Source organism: Gossypium hirsutum, chromosome A03, assembly GCF_007990345.1.
Source record: "Gossypium hirsutum isolate 1008001.06 chromosome A03, Gossypium_hirsutum_v2.1, whole genome shotgun sequence".
NCBI lineage: Eukaryota > Viridiplantae > Streptophyta > Magnoliopsida > Malvales > Malvaceae > Gossypium > Gossypium hirsutum.
The window spans coordinates 33,498,560-33,515,635 of NC_053426.1; the positions used below are offsets into that span (position 1 = coordinate 33,498,560).

A 17,076-nucleotide genomic window follows, 5' to 3' on the forward strand; every position below is an offset into this window, starting at 1 on the left:
GCAACTTGGTACCCAAAGCTTCTTGCAATTTCTTCCAAAATTGTGATGTGAATCTCGGATCTGTATCCGACACAATAGAAATAGGTACCCCATATAACCTTACGATCTGAGAAATGTATAATTCAGCTAGTTTGTCCAGTGAATAATCTGTACGTACAGGAATAAAATGAGCCGACTTTGTCAATCTATCAACAACAACCCAAATCGCATCTTTCTTACTTGGCGATAATGGCAACCCAGATACAAAATCCATCATAATTCGATCCCATTTCCATTCAGGTATCAAGATTGGCTAAAGTAACCCCGAAGGCACTTGGTGTTCTACTTTCACTTGTTGACATATCAAACACTTCGAAACAAAATTAGAAATGTCTCGTTTCATACTAGGCCACCAAAACTGACGTCTCAGATCATTGTACATTTTCGTACTCCCCGGGTGAACTGACATTCGGCTACTATGAGCCTCGCTCAAAATTACTGAAATAAGTTCCGACTTTCTTGGAATACACAATTGACTTCTGAACCTCAGGCAATCATTGTCATCGATTTGAAACTCTGATTCAACATTTGAGACACATTCGGTTCGTTTAATAACCAATTCTTCATCGACTTTCTGAGCTTCACGAATTTGATGAATCAATAATGGTTTAGCCTTTAATTATGCTACTAACACATTATTGGATGTCACAGACAGATGTAAATCCATTGCTCGCAAAGTAAACAGTGATTTACGACTTAAAGCATCGGCAACTACATTAGCATTTCCCGGGTGATAATCAATGACAAGCTCGTAGTCTTTCAACAACTCAAGCCAATGTTTTTGTCGTAGATTCAAATCTCTTTGAGTCATCAAATACTTGAGGCTTTTTTTATCCGAATACACATGACACTTCTCTCCAAACAAGTAATGTCGCCAGATCTTTAAAGCGAATACGATGGCAGCTAATTCGAGACCATGGGTTGGATAGTTTTCTCATATGGCTTTAATTGCCTCGACGCGTAAGCTACAACTCGACCTTCTTGCATCAACACACAACCCAGCCCAAGTAAGGATGCATCACTGTAAATGACAAACTCTTTACCGGATTCGGGCTGCACTAGCACTAGAGCTTCAGTCAGATAGGTTCTTAGTTGGTCGAAACTTTTCTGGCACTTTTCTGACCATTCAAACTTAACATCTTTCTGAAGTAGCTTCGTCATTGGTGTAGCTATCATCGAAAAACCTTTTACAAACCGTCTGTAGTAACCGGCAAGTCCCAAAAAGCTCCGAACTTCAGTAACATTTCTAGGAGGCTTCCAATCAAGTATGGCTGATATTTTACTTGGATCAACCCTAATACCCGATGCGGATACTACATCCCCAAAAAGCTAACTTCTTTGAACCAGAATTCACACTTACTGAACTTAGCATATAACTGCTTGTCCCGTAAAATCTGCAACACTAATCTCAGGTGCTCGGCATGTTCGGTTTCATCTCGTGAATAAATCAAGATGTCATCTATAAACACAACTACGAACCGGTCCAACTATTGTCTAAAAATTCAATTCATCAAGTCCATAAATACCGCAGGGGCATTAGTGAGCCTAAACGGCATCACTAAGAACTCGTAGTGACCGTATCTCATTCTGAAAGTAGTTTTGGGTATATCTGAGTCTCGAACTCGCAACTGATAGTAGCCCGATCTCAAATCTATCTTTGAAAACACTAAGGCTCCCTTCAGCTGATCAAACAAATCATCAATACGTCGTAACGGATATTTATTCTTTATGGTCACTTTATTCAATTGACGATAGTCGATGCACATTCTCATGGTTCCGTATTTCTTTTTCACAAACAATACTGGTGCACCCCATGGTGAAAAACTCGGTCGAGCGAAACCTTTATCCGTCAACTCTTGCAACTGAGCTTTCAATTCCTTTAATTCGGTTGGTGCCATACGATACGGAGCTATTGAAATCGGTGTAGTCCTAGATACAAGTTCAATGTCAAACTCTACTTCCCGAACAGGTGGCAACCCCGGTAATTCTTCGGGAAAAACATCTGGATATTCACAAACCACTAGCACTAATTCAAGCTTCTTTTCTAATTCCTTACTATCAAGTACGTACGCAAGATACGCTTCACACCCTTTTCTTACATATTTTTGAGCCGACATCGAGGATATTATTATTGCTGACAATCCGTTCAAATCAGTAGACTCAACTCGGATTACCACCTTTTTTGTACATCTCAAATCAGTGGTCTTACTTTTGCAATTCACCACTGCATCATGTACGGTCAACCAATCCATACCGAGGATAACATCAAATTCATCAAACGGTAAAAGCATCAAATCAGCCAGAAAACAGGAACCTCGGATTATTAAGGGGCATTTCTTACACACCTTCTCGACAAGCACATATTGACCCAAGGGATTTGACACCCTAATAACAAATTTAGTAGACTCAACAGGTAAAGTCTTACTGGATGCAAAAGTCTCACATATATAAGAATGAGTAGAACCAGGGTCAATCAAAGCAATCACATCAGTATCAAAGAGAGTGAAAGTACCAGTAATAACATCAGGTGAAGAAGCATCTTCGCGTGCACGTATATCATAAGCTCTAGTAGGAGCACGAGCCTCAGATCTGGTCGTAGCATCTCTAGACCCTCTCTGATTGCTACTAGCATTCCCCGCATTCCTCAATGGTCTACCTCGAGCTATAGCAGTACCCGGTTTCCCACTCTGATTCACATTTTGTTCTGACAGCTTTGGGCAGTCTTTGATGAAATGATCGGGTGATCCGCATCTATAGCAAGAATGATCATGAAATCTACAACTCCCCGAATGCCATTTTCCACAAAATCTGCACTCGGTCCTATCTCTTCGGTCATTTCCAATACTGGCAACTGAGGTGACTCACGTACTTATAGGAGGTCGATCACGGTCTCGTCTGGAAAAACCTGTAATGTTCTTAGATCGTCCAAAATCATCTCAAAATTTCTTTGATGATTGCTGAAAAGGCTTTCCCGAAGATCTTTTATGAAACTCTTTAGTTCCAACATCAGCTTTCCTTTTTTCATTACTAAGATCCTCGGCTTTGCAAGCTCGCTCAACTAGTACCACGAACTCTCTAATTTCAAGAATACCAACAAACATTTTAATATCTTCATTTAACCCGTCTTCAAAGCGTTTACACATAATAGCCTTAGACGATACACATTCCCGAGCATATCTGCTAAGTCGGATGAACTTCCGTTCATATTCAGTAACTGACATGGAACCTTGTTTAAGTTCAAGAAATTCTTTCCGCTTCTGATCGATGAACCTCTGACTAATATATTTTTTTCGAAATTCAGTTTGGAAGAACTTCCACGTCACCCACTCTCTGGGTACAACAGAAACCAATGTATTCCACCAATAATAGGCGGAATTACGTAGCAAAGATATAGCACACTTTAGGCATTCATCGAGTGTGCAAGATAGTTCATCAAGTACTCGAATAGTATTGTCGAACTAAAATTCAGCTTGCTCGGCATCATCACAATCTGTAGCTTTAAATTCAGTAGCCCCGTGCTTTCGATTCCTGTCAACCGGGGGCTTGTTCAACTTCATCTGATAAATTGCAAGAGGTATTGTGGGTGCAGGGGGTGTATTTGTTGGAAATGGGGGTTGTGGAGCAGCCGTATTAGTTCGAATGTATTGGTTAAACCAATCATTCATCACGTTATAAAAGGCTTGTCTAGCCTCGTCATTTTGATTGCTTGCTATAGGTTGAGAGTCTATCGGCGCGGTCCCGCGTACAGGAGCAGGCGCTACACTCTCAACATCATCAGCTATCACTCGATCGGAATCCATTACTATACAAAATAAAACATTTTTAATTGTCAAAAATTGCCACACTATCGTATTAACACATAATGGCATGTATAGCTAGACCCCAAATGTTTAACGGTAGTCCTAGAATCGACTAAACCGTGGCTCTGATACCAATAAAATGTAACACCCCTAACCCGTATCCGTCGCCGGAGGGGTAAGGAATATTACCAAATAAGTACGAAAATTCATTTGACAATACTCAGGTAATTTCCGATAGCATACCATTGAATTCGAATTTCGTTTATACACTATGCAAAGCAATCTTCTCAATTTAAATAGTACCTTAATTAATTCCTAAGTTTAATTCACATCAAAACATTTAAAACATTAATCGATTATCATCCACACATACACATTAATTTTGTGGAGCGCATATAATAACTTAACATTTCATTTTCGCATGGCTATACATATATACATCACCAAAAAGATATGTAATTAACATCAAAAGTCAATCCTATACATGCCATTATCAAGGTTCATTTACCAGAGTACCGAAAGGTTTAGATAGTGTGGACGACTTCGACTTTGGATCTCCCGAGTCCGATAGTTCATGAACAAAATCTATAAAACAGGGAATGAAGGCAAAAAGAGTAAGCATTTCGATGCTTAGTAAGTCTTAAGTAATGAAATCATTTATAACTAAAGCATAGAATTCATAAGGCTCATCATCTTTCTGACTAAATGTAGTCATGATTAAATATACCCCTATTGTTCATACATGTCATCTTAAATTTTTCCTTAAACACGAATTCGTATGTAGATAATCTCTTTTTACCCAACTAAGCTCATAATTATGCCGAATACATCTAATTCGATTACAAGGCTAAATAAATGCAAATACACAAAAATCACATACTTATGTTACTTCACACTTCAACCCATATACTTACATGCTCATAGTCAATCTTAACTTAATTTCAATGTATATACGGTGCATACCTGATCATCTTAGGGTTGTAAGCCCATCAATAGAAATTATTACGACAAGATCGCACATTTCCAACCCAATTACCTTCGGGATTTAGCCCGGATGTAACAACCAGCACAAATGCCTTCGGGACTTAACCCGAAAATAGCAACCAGCATGAATGCCTTCGGGACTTAACCCGGAAATAACAACCAGCACGAATGCCTTCGGGACTTAATCCGGGAATAACAACCAGCATGAATGCCTTCGGGACTTAACCCAGAAATAACAACCAGCATGAATGCCTTCGGGACTTAACCCGGATATAATCCGCAATTGTCATGCACAAAATATATTTATATTATAAATCATTAACAATTTATTTACACTATTAGATCACAAACACAACATAATTATCCATCATTCCATTTTCGACTCAACAGCTCATACAAATAACACGATTCCGTTTCGCTACTCTACATGATTTTCTATAACCATTCGACTACAAGCCGATGCACTACCCATTTATTTCAATATGTAAATCAAGAGAAACCATCAGGTCACAATTTATTTATTGTGCTATATATATAAATATATAACATTGTTTAATCAAATCATAAGCGAAGTTCCATTACTCAAAGACTTACCTCGGATTTATTTGAACAACTGCGGATAGGCTACTCGATTGCTTTCTCTTTTCCCTTATTCGAAATTGCCCCCCTATGCTCTTGAGCTTTAATTCAACAAATTTTAAACTAATCATTAATCGACTATTCAAATATTATTTTTAGAATATAATACATATATATTCGACTTTCACACATACAGATTATAGTAAGCTTATAAGAAAACATAAGCAACTCCTTAACAAATTTTTATCAATGATTACCTCATAATCACAAATTCACAATAAGCTGTCTTCCTGAGCAACAGTCACTAAATTATTTATAGCTAGAGCTACGAAACTCCAAATCAATTTCCGTAAAATTTTCCTGAAAATAGACTCATATATCTTTTATCCATAAAATTTACAGAATTTTTAGTTTGGCCAATCAATACCAGATTTTTCTTAAAGTTTCCCTTGTTTCACTGTTTGACTAATCTCACCACTCTTCACCACGAAATAAATTTCTCATTGTACAGAATTCAAAACATGTCCTTGTTTATTTCATTTTAAACTAGACTCATTAAGGAGTCTAAGCATATAAATTTCATCATTTGACTATTTTTATACGTTTTATAGTGATTTTATAAAAAAAGAACAGGGGATCTAGAAGTCATTTTGACTCTGTCCCACATTACTTCAATTATCTCATTATCAGAAATTCTTTTGTTTTTATAGTTTCTTTTATAAGAAACTATACTCATCAAGCTTTAGTTACATAATTTATTCAGCTTCTAACTCAACTCCCACAATTTATAGTGATTTTTCCAAAATCACTTTACTGCTGCTGTCCTAAAGAGATTATTGCCAATTCACTCTTTCACACATTCTTTGTATACATATTATTTAATTATTTATCACCCTAGATATTATTAGCTAAATAGATCAATTGTACATATATACCGCCAAGACCGTACCTAATAATTTTACTTATACATAACATTACTCAAATTCTTCGAAATCATACTAACAAAAATATCATGTACTATGCCGAACCTTTAGGAAATCAAGCACCTAATTTAACCATTTCAAAACACCTAATCGGCATTTGTTCAAGACATTAAGCAAAGTCTATGTTCAGCTATTACACATATGAGTATTAGAAATTATAGTTTTTAACAAGATCAACTTCTTTCATCAACAATTTCTTCATCAAAACTTAAAGATAAAAATTAAATTCCTTCCTTATCTACCATAACCGAATGTTCAATTCAACCATCCAAATTCAAAGTTTTGGCATGGGCTAAGTAAGTAGCATGATCAGTAACCTAAAACAAACTAGAATTTCAAAAATCTAACTTGATTTACTAACCTTCCTTAGGTTTCAAATGGCTGAATGTTTGCTCCCCTTTTTCTCCCTTTTGGTTCGGCTAAGAAGAACAAAGTTAAGACTTTGTTTTCTTCCCATTCTTTCTATTATTCTTTTCATTTTATTCATCTATACTATAACATATAAAGCGATTAACTAATAATTAATACTTATTTTTATATATCACTTCATCATGGCCGGCCACTAATTGTCAAAAATGGATATTTGACATGCAAACCCATCCTTTTTCTAACATGCATTATTACACCACTTTGAGTTTAACCTATCATCTTTCACATTTATTTCACATGAGTCCTATTTAATCTATTTCACATACAAATGATAAAATTAAAACATGAAACTTTCGCACGTGCATGTACACATACAGTAAGCATAGATTATAATGGTTAATTATTTTTATGACTCGGTTTTGTGGTCCCGAAACCACTTTCCGACTAGGGCCAAATTAGGACTGTCACAACTCTCCCCCTCTTAAGGAATTTTCGTCCCCGAAAATCTTACCAGTGAATAGATTTGGGTATCGTTCTTTCATAGATTTCTCGGTTTCCCATGTAGCTTCTTCGATCCCGTGTTTGAGCCATAACACCTTTACTAACGGAACCTTTTTGTTTCGCAACTCTTTCACCTCGCGAGCTAGGATACGAATCAGTTCTTCTTCATAACTCAAATCAGATTGAATTTCAACCTCTGATGGGTTAATTATGTGTGATGGATCGGATCTATAACGTCGAAGCATCGAGACATGAAAAACGTTGTGAATCTTTTCAAGTTCAGGGGGTAAAATCAATCTGTATGCGACTGGCCCAATTCGTTCGTATATCTCATACAGCCCGATGAACCTCGGACTCAATTTGCCTTTAGGGCCAAATCTGAGCACCTTTTTCCAAGGTGAAACTCTAAGAAATACTTTGTCTCCAACCTGATATGCAATGTCTTTTCGTTTTAAATCCGCATACGACTTCTGACGATCCGAAGCTGCCTTCAGACTTTCACGGATTACTTTTACTTTTTGCTCAGCATCTTTAATCAAATCAACCCCGAAGATTTTAATTTCACTAAGCTCAGTCCAAAACAACGGTGTACGGCATTTACGACCATACAAAGACTCGTAAGGTGCCATTTTAATGCTTGATTGAAAACTATTGTTGTATGCGAATTCAACCAAAGGTAAATATCGTTCCCATGAACCACTAAACTTAAGGATGGAACACCTCAACATATCCTCAAGTATCAGAATTATCCGCTCAGATTGACCATCAGTCTGGGGATGAAAAGCAGTGCTAAAATGCAACTTGGTACCCAAAGCTTCTTGCAATTTCTTCCAAAATCGTGATGTGAATCTCGGATCTCTATCCGATGCAACAGAAATAGGTACCCCATGTAACCTTACGATCTGAGAAATGTACAATTCAACTAGTTTGTCCAGTGAATAATCTGTACGTACAGGAATAAAATGAGCCGACTTTGTCAATCTATCAACAACGACCCAAATCGCATCTTTCTTACTTGGCGATAATGGCAACCCAGATACAAAATCCATCGTAATTCGATCCCATTTCCATTCAGGTATCAAGATTGGCTAAAGTAACCCCGAAGGCACTTGGTGTTCTACTTTTACTTGTTGACATATCAAACACTTCGAAACAAAATCAGAAATGTCTCGTTTCATACTAGGCGACCAAAACTGACGTCTCAGATCATTGTACATTTTCGTACTCCCCGGGTGAACTAACATTCGGCTACTATGAGCCTCGCTCAAAATTACAAAAATAAGTTCCGACTTTCTTGGAATACACAATCAACTTCTGAACCTCAGGCAATCATTGTCGTCGATTTGAAACTCTGATTCAACATTTGAGACACATTCAGTTCGTTTAATAACCAATTCTTCATCGACTTTCTGAGCTTCACGAATTTGATGAATCAATAATGGTTTAGCCTTTAATTCTGCTACTAACACATTATCGGATGTCACGGACAGATGTACATTCATCGCTCGCAAAGTAAACAGTGATTTACTACTTAAAGCATCGGCAACTACATTAGCATTTCCCTGGTGATAATCAATGACAAGCTGGTAGTCTTTTAACAACTCATGCCAACGTCTTTGTCGTAGATTCAAATCTCTTTGAGTCATCAAATATTTGAGGCTTTTGTGATCCGAATACACATGACACTTCTCTCAAAACAAGTAATGTCGCCATATCTTTAAAGCGAATACGATGGCAGCTAATTCGAGATCATGGGTCAGATAGTTTTTCTCATGTGGCTTTAATTGCCTCGATGCGTAAGCTACAACTCGACCTTTTTGCATCAACACACAACCCAGCCCAAGTTAGGATGCATCACTGTAAATGACAAACTCTTTACTGGATTCGGGCTGCACTAGCACTAGAGCTTCAGTCAGATAGGTTCTTAGTTGGTCGAAACTTTTCTGGCACTTTTCTGACCATTCAAACTTAACATCTTTCTGAAGTAGCTTCGTCATTGGTGTAGCTATCATCGAAAAACCTTTTACAAACCGTCTGTAGTAACTGGCAAGTCCCAAAAAGCTCCGAACTTCAGTAACATTTCTAGGAGGCTTCCAATCAAGTATGACTGATATTTTACTTGGATCAACCCTAATACCCGATGCGGATACTAGATGCCCCAAAAAAGCTAACTTCTTTGAACCAGAATTCACACTTTCTGAACTTAGCATATAACTGCTTGTTCCGTAAAATCTGCAACACTAATCTCAGGTGCTCGGCATGTTCGGTTTCATCTCATGAATAAATCAAGATGTCATCTATAAACACAACTACGAACCGGTCCAAATATTGTCTGAAAATTCAATTCATCAAGTCCATAAATACCGCAGGGGCATTAGTGAGCCCAAACGGCATCACTAAGAACTCGTAGTGACTGTATCTCGTTCTGAAAGCAGTTTTGGGTATATCTGAGTCTCGAACCCGAAACTGATAGTAGCCCGATCTCAAATCTATCTTTGAAAACACTGAGGCTCCCTTCAACTGATCAAACAAATCATCAGTACGTGGTAACAGATATTTATTCTTTATGGTCACTTTATTCAATTGACGATAGTCGATGCACATTCTCATGGTTCCGTCTTTCTTTTTCACAAACAATACTGGTGCACCCCATGGTGAAAAACTCGGTCGAGCGAAACCTTTATCCGTCAACTCTTGCAACTGAGCTTTCAATTCCTTTAATTCGGTTGGTGCCATACGATACGGAGCTATGGAAATCGGTGTAGTCCCAGATACAAGTTCAATGCCAAACTCTACTTCCCGAACAGGTGGCAACCCCGGTAATTCTTCGGGAAAAACATCTGGATATTCACAAACCACTGGCACTAATTCAAGCTTCTTTTCTAATTCCTTACTATCAAGTACGTACGCAAGATATGCTTCACACCCCTTTCTTACATATTTTTGAGCCGACATCGAGGATATTATTATTGCTGATAATCCGTTCAAATCAGTAGACTCAACTCGGATTACCTCCTTATTTGTACATCTCAAATCAATGGTCTTACTTTTGCAATTCACCACTGCATCATGTACGGTCAACCAATCCATACCGAGGATAACATCAAATTCATCAAACGGTAAAAGCATCAAATCAGCCAGAAAACAGGAACCTCGGATTATTAAGGGGCATTTCTTACACACCTTATCGACAAGCATATATTGACCCAAGGGATTTGACACCCTGATAACAAATTCAGTAGACTCAACAGGTAAAGTCTTACTGGATGCAAAATTCTCACATATATAAGAATGAGTAGAACCAGGGTCAATCAAAGCAATCACATCAGTATCAAAGAGAGTGAAAGTACCGGTAATAACATCAGGTGAAGAAGCATCCTCGCGTGCACATATAGCATAAGCTCTAGCAGGAGCACGAGCCTCAGATATTGCAAGTTCATATCTTTCTGATTCATCAAATATTTTAAACTCTTTTGATTAGTAAAGATATGGCATTTCTCACCAAACAAATGATGACGCCAAATTTTCAAAGCAAAAAACAATGGCGGCCAATTCCAAGTCATGCGTCAGATAATTCTTCTCGTGTGGTTTCAACTGTCTCGAGGCATAAGCTACCACTTTGCCTCTTGCATCAACACATGTCCCAAACCATTCAAGAAAGCATCGCTATAAATTACAAATTCTTTTCCCGATTCAAGCTGTACTAAAACCGGTGTCTCGGTCAATAATGCTTTCAATTTCTCAAAATTTTGTTGACATTTTTTAGACCATTCAAATTTAACATCTTTTTGCAGTAACTTGGTTATAGGAGTAGCAATCATCTAAAATCCTTTGACAAAACGTCAATAATAACCGGCTAAGACTAAAAAACTGCTAACTTCAAATACATTCCTTGGCAGTTTCAAATCAACAATTGCCAAAATTTTAATTAGATCAACCCGAATACCATCACCTAAAACAATATGTCCCAAAAATCTGACTTCTTGGAGCCAAAACTCACTTTTACTGAATTTAGCAAACAATTTCTTATCTCTCAACGTCTGTAACACAGTTCTCAAGTGCTCGGCAAGCTCAGACTCATCTCGAGAATAAATCAGAATATCATCGATGAACACAACCACAAACTTATCTAAATATGATTGGAAAATATGATTCATCAAGTCTATAAGAATTGTAGGTGCATTAGTTAGTCTGAAAGGCATAACAAGAAATTCATAATGCCCATACCTTGTCCTAAAAGCAGTTTTCGACACATCCGACTCTTTAACTTTCAACTGGTAGTAGCCAGATCTCAAATCAATTTTCGAGAATACTGTTTCTCCTTTCAACTGATCAAACAAGTCATCAATCCTCGGCAAAGGATACTTATTCTTTATAGTCACCTTTTTGAGTTGTCGGTAATCGATACAAAGTCTTATAGATCCGTCTTTCTTCTTTACAAATAACACTGGAGCACCCTAGGGAGAAAAACTAGTCTCACAAAACCCTTATCTGTCAACTATTGTAACTGAGCTTTCAATTCTTTTAACTTGGTTGGGGCCATTCAATACGGAGCAATCGATATCGGTGCAGTCCCAAGTACTAAATCAATAGAAAACTCAACTTCTTTAATCAGAGGTAACCTAGGCAACTCCTCTAGAAACACATCTGGATATTCATAAACTACCGGCACTGATTCAATTTTCAATTCAGACATTTTTGTATTCAACACATAAGTAAGATAAACTTTACAACCTTTCCTTATGTACCTCTGAGCAGACATAGACGAAATCACAATAGGTAATTCACTTGATTCATTCGTTTCAACCCGAATAACCTCACCATTTTCTCATTTCAATTTAATAGTTTTCTGTCTTCAATTTACTATGGCATCATGTAGTGTAAACTAATTCATACCCAAAATAACATTGAATTCATAAAATGAAAATAACATTAAGTCAGCCAAAAATAGTAACCTCGAATCATCAAAGAACAATTCTTGCAAACTTTATCGACTAGCACATACTTGCCTAAGGGGTTTGACACTTTAATCACAAACTCAGTAAACTCAACAGATAACTTATTACTAGATACCAAATTCACACAAACATAAGAATGAGTCGATCTAGGATCGATCAATGTAATAACATTAGTATCATAAAGAGAAAATGTACTAGTAATCACATCGGGAGATGGCGCATCCTCATAAGCACGAATGGCATAAGCTCTAGCAGGTGCTCAGGCCTCAGACCTCATGACTGTATCTTTTGTCACACCTTTACTTTTAGTTCCATTCCTGACATTTCTCAGTGGCCTACACCTATTGGTTGTATACTTGGCCTTGCACTCTGAAATTGTTCTTTCTCAGCCATCTCAAGGAAATCTCAGATAAAATACTTTTGAGAACCACACTTGAAACAAGCTCGGACATTCATCCTACACTTGCCGGGGTATCGTCTACCACAATGCTGACATTCAGGTCTGTTAGACCTAACATTACCCACACTTGCCATTGAAGTAGCTTGAGATTTAGGACCCGAATATTGTTTCCTGCGGTCTCTGTACGAATACCTAGCTAAAACATTCAAACAAGAATACATTTCTCTAGATTTCTTTGACTGAGATTGAAATGACTTACTCATCGGCCTTTTTCTTGCATCTCTAGCCTCACTCTCGGCCTTTCTTTTCTCTTTGCTTAGCTTGTAACACGCCAAACCAGGCCTAGACATTATGGCCGAATCTGAAGTGTTACATAAAAAAACTTTTTCGAAAAACTTTATCTTGTTAAGAAATCTTGCTTGAAAGATAGAAGCCCATTTGTTTAATTCTAAAGTCAACTTAATTATTTGTTAACCATTTTAAACCAGCCTTACTTTAAAAAAAACATGTTTGTTGTGGAAGCATTTCAACAATGTTGTGAAAACGTGATGTTTTGAAAACATATATCATTTCAGAAAACCGCGCTCTACTTTTAACAGAAATAAATCATAATAGTTAAAACCTCTAAATCTAAAGTAATTCAAGTAATGTAAAGGAAAATATGAAAATTTAAAGTCGTTCGTAGTGTGGCCACCTCCGAGTCCTCCCATACGTCGAATCGCCTACTGAGGATTACCTGAAAAATTTAAAAGAGGGGGTGAGTTTACGAAAACTCAGTGTGTACAACCCTCATCGATCATAAAGCATGCGTCACATTAATTTGGGCCTAAGCTCATTACAATAACGATGCCACTTGGGCCTTAGCCCATAGTAGCCTCAGTTGGGCCTGAGCCCATGTCACAATTAGAATCGGATTATGCAATGCACAAATACCTAACCAACCCTGAACTCCGTATCCCGTCCAACCCTACACTCCTATGGGGTTTTAATCGACCCACCCATCCCTACACTCCTGATGTAGCACCAATTGCGGCACCAACCAATTTCCCAGCAGAGCTGCCAATCACTTAATGGCTTTAAGCCGCCAGTTGATCTACAGTCGTCAAGCGACCATACGACCCTAAAAAATCATATACTTCCTCCAAATCAATGATCCCGTTCCCCATTCAGCATAATATCACATGAATGCAACATATCATAAATGGCATAAATAACAATTACATAACATGTAGGGGCATTTTAGTCATTTTATCCTTGGGGGCATCACAGTCATTTTACCTATTTTGGGGTTCCAGCTCAAATAATGACCTCTTCGAAAGTCTACAGTCACTTCGAATGACACAGATAACTTAAATTATCATAACGGTGTAAATGGTCCCAAGGCCCATTACTCGGCCCAAGTGGGCGCACATGCTCGTGTGGCCCATTTAGCCCAGACTCAGTTATGGCTATGTGACCCACATAGCCCAGTTCAATATTTATCACTTACCGCGAATTTAATCTGTATTGGACCCATGAGCTCATTGGGCCTACACTGCCCATTTCGGCCCAACATGGCCCAAAACGGCCTACGCCATGCACACGACATGACAAGCCCAACTATTTCACACTTACAGATAGATTTACACATGCAGGCCCATTGGCCCATCGGGCCCATTCAGCCCATCGAGGCCCAAGTCCACGAGAGCGCTCGTGGTGGCCTCTACAGCCTATCGCCCACGCTTTGTGGGCCTGTTTCACCACACGGGCATTCGTACGCTCGTGAGGCCTCGAATGCTAAAGTTTCAGATTTTCGGCTTTTACCAACCTACAAAAGAGAAGGGTGTGATTACACACACACACTTTCGGCTTTTCAGCCAATTAGTGAACATGGTATACGGTTACACACCTGTTAAGCGAGAAGCAGATTAACCTATACGCGATCAACCTACAATCTATTGATGCATACTTGCCAACTTCCTAATCGATGGGGTTCATAAAAACTTTATTTCAAACCAACACTTACCACTCACCCTTGACGACTACAGTTCTGTCTATTATGCTAATCGAATGACAAATACACTCTTTCTGTCGAGAAGCTTAGTTAACCAAAAGCATCCATTAATACCGAGTGAATAAACAAAAGGCTAATGGACATTTGGCCAAAATAAGCCTACTTACCCCAGTTGCCGATTGAATGCTGAAAGAGGGATTTAAACTTCTACGAACATTTGAAAACCCAAATGCACGTGAAGGATCAAAGAGTTAGTAACCCTAAACTGAATCATTTGGCTTCATTAGAGAAAAACAATACAAAAAAGAATCAAGAACGGAGTCAAGAAGCAAGAAATACTTACCCAAGATAAACTGATAGAAATGGTAGAACGAAGAAACAGTCGGTCACTTGTCAGAGCCTAAATGCCTAAACAGACACAAACCCAAGTAATGAGAAGGGACAGGTATTCGGTTACTTTGAAAAGAAACAATAAAAGGGTAAAGAAGAAGTTGAATTTGGCTTAATCAAACCTTAGGAACAATAGAAAAACTGTTGAGAAAAGGAAATAAAAGGTTCAGCTATGAGAGTAAAACCGAAAGAATAAAATAGAGGAAGAAGAAGAAAGGCAAAGTTCAGCCGAATGGTGAACTAAAATTGAGGAGAGGGATATACTAGATTCAGCTTTTAGAAGAGAAAGAAACCAAAACGTAAAAAAGAAAAACAACCCCAAATGCCAAAAAGAGAATTCAGCTCCTATACACTCTCAAATTGTTGTACATGCACTCCCCAAACCCCCTTAGCCGAATTTGCATATTTAATTTCCCTAATCGGCTTCAAACTCTCCAAATTTGAAATCCATGATTCTCTCCACCCAACTTTCCCCCATATCCATAACCACCCTTTTCAAATTCCTTGATTTCTCCCTTTGACCACTTCCACAACCACCTCAGCATAGTTTGTATCCAATCCAAACACTTGCCGCCACATTAACAAAATAAATACTCACTGCTTGTTATGGGATTCGAACCCAAGATCCCTTTCCACCATAATGATGCCACAACCACTAGACCACATGCTTCCTTGTGATAAATTTTAACCATTAATAGTTATAAGGCCTACAAGCTAAAGCCAGGTTCACTTAAGGGAAAAACTAAAATTTTGCTAAAGCCTAGATTTGAACCTAGGACTTCTCAGACATTCCCAAACACACCCAATTCACTTAACCACCACACCAAACATGCAATTTATGTCACTTTCTTACTTAACTAAAATATTTATAAGCCGCCTACTAATAGTTCCCACACTCAAGGCCCAATACTTCTAGGCCTAGAATTTGGGGCGTTACAACTCTACCCCCTTAAAGAAATTTCATCCCTGAAATTTCCAACTATTAAAATAGTCACACAACACGGATTACAACACAACGCTCTCGTTGTGCACTCTAATTCTAAACTAGGTAAATAACATACTGTGGGTAAAGTACATACCAGTATTTACCTACCAAAGCTGGCTGCCTCACCTCAGTATGATTAGCACCTCTTTCCAGCACTCCACGACGCAAACTTTTTCCACCACTGGCCTGACCACATCCTCTAGGCGGCTGCTGCCTACCCCTCGATGGCTGTACATTACCTCTACCAAAGACTTGCCTCTGGTCCAGTCTTCCGGGACACTCTCCGAGATGATGCTCTATGGAACTACAACTCAAACAGGCTCCTGTTCTCCTACAGCACTCTCCGGCATGACCTATTCCACAAATAACACATGGTGGTAACCCAGTAGTAGCAACAGGGGGTCCCGCTCTGACTGGCCCATCCACTTTGGCCCTTCTCTTAGGCCTCTGAACGCTATTGGAGGGCTCAAAATCCCTTTTATTTTTGCCCCTCTCTCTTTCCCGACTTAGGTGCTCAATGCGCTTTACATATTCAGCAATTTTTGCTTTCTCTACCAATGCTGCGAAATCCCACTCCCTTTGAGAAGCAATAAGTACCCGAAGACTATCTTTGAGGTCGTCTTTGAATCGAACACAACGTTCATAATCTATTGCCACTATTCCTTTAGAATACAGATTGAGTCGTAAGAATTCTGCCTCGTACTCCGCCACAGATCGGTCTCCTTGAGTCAAGTTCAAGAATTCCTTCCTTCGGGCATCCACATAGCTTTCGCCCACATATTTCCCTTGAAATGCCGATTTGAAGAACTCCCAGGTTATCCGGTCAGGCTGAGTGCCCTCTTTCACGGTAAGCCACCACTGGTAGGCTTCCTCTTGCAGCAGCGACATTGCTCCTTTCAGTTTTTGCTCGAAAGTGCAATCCAGGTCGTCCATTATCCTTTTGGTGGCCTCCAACCAATATTCGGCCACATTCGGTGCTACTTCTGTGATATCCTTGAAGATCTCAGCTCCATTCGATTGGAGTCTCTCAGAAATCGACCCTCGGCTCCCAATACCAGTGTTGGGCCCAGCGACCCTTTCTAGAATCCTTAACAT

At 38.7% G+C, this 17,076-nt stretch overlaps 1 protein-coding gene across 1 annotated transcript; it reads right to left on the reverse strand.

Moving 5' to 3' along the window:
* Positions 1–15,411: 15,411 nt before the first annotated feature.
* Positions 15,412–17,076, reverse strand: LOC107887841 (uncharacterized). Its single transcript, XM_016812067.1, has 2 exons — positions 16,076–17,076; positions 15,412–15,520 (listed from the first exon to the last, which is right to left on the reverse strand). Exons 1-2 carry the CDS (start codon positions 17,074–17,076, stop codon positions 15,412–15,414), a joined length of 1,110 nt encoding a protein of 369 aa, XP_016667556.1.

What these genes read in the sequence shown, in the direction of transcription:
- LOC107887841 (XM_016812067.1), bottom strand. Translation starts at nt 17,076, where the DNA reads ATGTTAAGGATTCTAGAAAGGGTCGCTGGGCCCAACACTGGTATTGGG. An exon ending in GCTTTGGTAGGTAAATACTG is followed by an intron (nt 15,521 to 16,075) that starts GTATGTACTTTA and finishes TGGTTGTGGAAG; the next exon opens with TGGTCAAAGGGAGAAATCAA.